Below are 2,770 nucleotides of genomic sequence, written 5' to 3' on the forward strand. Positions count from 1 at the left end.
GCACACTAACATTCGAAAAACTGTTGGTAGTGATGTAAATAATGCAGATTATTTGAGGGACATTATTAATTTGTACTAAATTCATATGAACTATTTTGAAATAATATTGAAATAGTTTATTTCATCATTATTATTGTTAACAAACTATTGAAAACATTTTAGTTAATTGAAATAAAGCTGAAGTAAACTAAAATATAAATAGTAGATGAAAAATGGAATTAATTTTTCATCTAATATTTATATTTTGTTAAATTTAGATTTATATTTTATTTATACTTAGAAATATTGCCTATGGAGCTCACTGAAATAAGTTTAAGGGGAAGCAAATAAATAAACCGGAAATAAATCAAAACTGAAACAAAAATAAATTAAATATAAATAGTCATATTTACAAAATAATAATAAAACAAATGACAAAAGCACATAACACAATTACTAAAAAATGAAACTAAAATTAAAATAAAAAATGTGAAAATATAAAATAAATGCTAATTCAAAATATCAATAAAACTATAACAGCATAAATATAGTAAAATATTAGTAGTGTAGAATGTCATAGTTTTAAAAATTGTAATGATGAAATAATATTTAATTGTTATTATGGATTTTATTATTTTATGATCAGACCTATACATAAAGGTTATTTGTAAGTAAAATAAAAAAACACATCCATTACGAGTCAGGAGTAATGTTGATCTCATAATAATAATAATAATGAATATTTTGCTGCTCACTTTAGAGTGCTGCGTCCGCGAGTACGACAGAGTGTCTTTACTGAGTGTGACATAGTACTTCTTAAAGGGTGATGTCATGGGCATGCACTTGTCCTTGGTCCTGTGAAGGAAGAGGAAGCCTTCTTTCTCCATAGAGCCACACTGGAGACTCATTCGTGTCTGAAGCTCAAGATCTGTTTTAAAAATAAAGCAAACAAGAGAGAGAGCAAGAGCAAGAGAAGTGAATAAAATTAGGGTCATGACTATCAGCTCCATCTCTTAAGGGTCTGTTCAGTTTTGGATGAACTACACAATTAAACTTGCAGCTCCAACAAGAAAATAAAATGGAGCTTAATTAGCTAAAGATTGATCAGATATGACACAGTCTCCAGCCAAGCACCGGGATCCACTCAATTTTTCATCTGATGACTAATTTAGCGCAGCTCACCCTCTGACTCATGGCAGTTGACCAGTTTAGTGATGAAATCTTTGAGTTGGGTGATGCCTTGCTGTATGGCTGGCTGCAAACAGACCATCCATGGCTCTTTAGAGCAGCATGCAAGAGTGTCCATATTCCCAATGGTCTGCACGGCCTGAGGAAACACACGAGGCAGTCACAATGACGTAAGATGGAATATGTTAACCGTAATGAGCTCTATGAATGTTCTGAGGTCATAATCCGTGACTATACTGTGACCTAAATAGTGGATGTTATTGCAGAAGTGAGTGCAACATGTATCCTCCACTAACTGAAAGGATCTGAGCTTGATTTGTGTTATATTAAAGTGACATAAAAGCTGGACAACGTGACTATGTAGATATGTTACTGTAGATATGTAGTAAAAGAATCATACTTTGGCAAGTAGCAGAAGTGTGCGGCTGGTACGGGCATCAGCATGTTTCTCTCGAAGGTGAAATAGTTTTGGGGACATAATGGCAGGTGAGATGAACCGCAGGCACAGGAAGCTGGTCACAGCAATGAACTTCACCTTCTGAGGAAACATATACAAACAGGTCATGAAAGTAGCTTAAATATATTTCCAGAGACTTTTTTTTTTTTTTACCTTTTTAAACATATGTGTGATCTTTCATGTCAAATCTTTTAATTTATTCAATAAATTAGATTAGAATATTAATACACTACAGGGCTGGTACAATCAATTGAAATCAGAATGAACACAATTCATCTTTGCACTGCATTAATGCATTATTCTGCTATTACAATTTCATGATTCACGTTTAATAGTAAAAATATACGATTTTGTATAAAATATGAAATAATTGGAAAAAAAAACAGTAGGTGGTGGCAAGTCACTGTCTTAATGAGTGAGCCATTAAATAATTCAGCTGATCGTTCAAAGCAGCCAATTTATTCAGAAACGAAGCAAGTGACTGACTTTATGAGTGAGTCGTTGAATCAGTCAACCAATTCATTTAAAAATGCAGATTCATTCAGTAACAAAACACTGCTGTGAGCTGCTCTGAGACATGCAATGGATCAGCTATGGCTTTGTTTGGAACTATTTTTATTGGCGATATAGAGCAAAAACAGACAGTTTTGAGTTAAAAATGTAAGGCACTGAATGTTAACTTCTTGCTTATTGAACTGTTTTATAAAAGTAATATTACATTTGTAATTTTGCTGATATTTGAGAAACACAGCACTCTTGCTTGTGTGGCATTACACTCTAAAAATGATTTTTCTAAGTTGGAGTACATTTTTACAAGATAATACCATGTTTAATGTAATACTGTGTTCACATGTTTAATTCAGTGTGTTACTTGTTGTTTATTTGTAATTATTTGTAGAATTTAATAGCAATTTCTAAGTGAAAACTGTTTTCAAGTAAATCCACCATTTTTTCAGTGTATATCATATGTTTTATATATTTATATACACATAAGAATTTTGTTGTCATTTCCCCCCCAATCCACTAATAAATTTGCCCCTACATACAACGTATTTACTTAATTGATTACTTAACCCAAAACAATCTGGAAATAAAGGTGACTTTACAGGTTTTAACCTCTTAACTGTCAAACCCCCCCCCCCCCCC

General features: G+C 32.3%; 1 protein-coding gene across 1 annotated transcript in view; it reads right to left on the reverse strand.

The window, feature by feature from the left end:
- LOC107709756 (ras GTPase-activating protein 4-like) overlaps positions 1-2,770 on the reverse strand; it is a 42,473-nt gene that overhangs the window by 10,496 nt on the left and 29,207 nt on the right. Inside the window, exons 14-16 of the mRNA XM_016514361.1 lie at positions 1,568-1,705; positions 1,162-1,306; positions 735-907 (exon numbers count right to left, since the gene is read on the reverse strand). Of these exons, the coding sequence (XP_016369847.1) occupies positions 735-907; positions 1,162-1,306; positions 1,568-1,705 (456 nt within the window). The remainder of the gene's footprint in view (positions 1-734; positions 908-1,161; positions 1,307-1,567; positions 1,706-2,770) is intronic.

The sequence above is a fragment of the Sinocyclocheilus rhinocerous genome, unplaced genomic scaffold, assembly GCF_001515625.1.
Source record: "Sinocyclocheilus rhinocerous isolate Xijiao unplaced genomic scaffold, SAMN03320098_v1.1 scaffold896, whole genome shotgun sequence".
Classification (NCBI taxonomy): Eukaryota; Metazoa; Chordata; class Actinopteri; order Cypriniformes; family Cyprinidae; genus Sinocyclocheilus; species Sinocyclocheilus rhinocerous.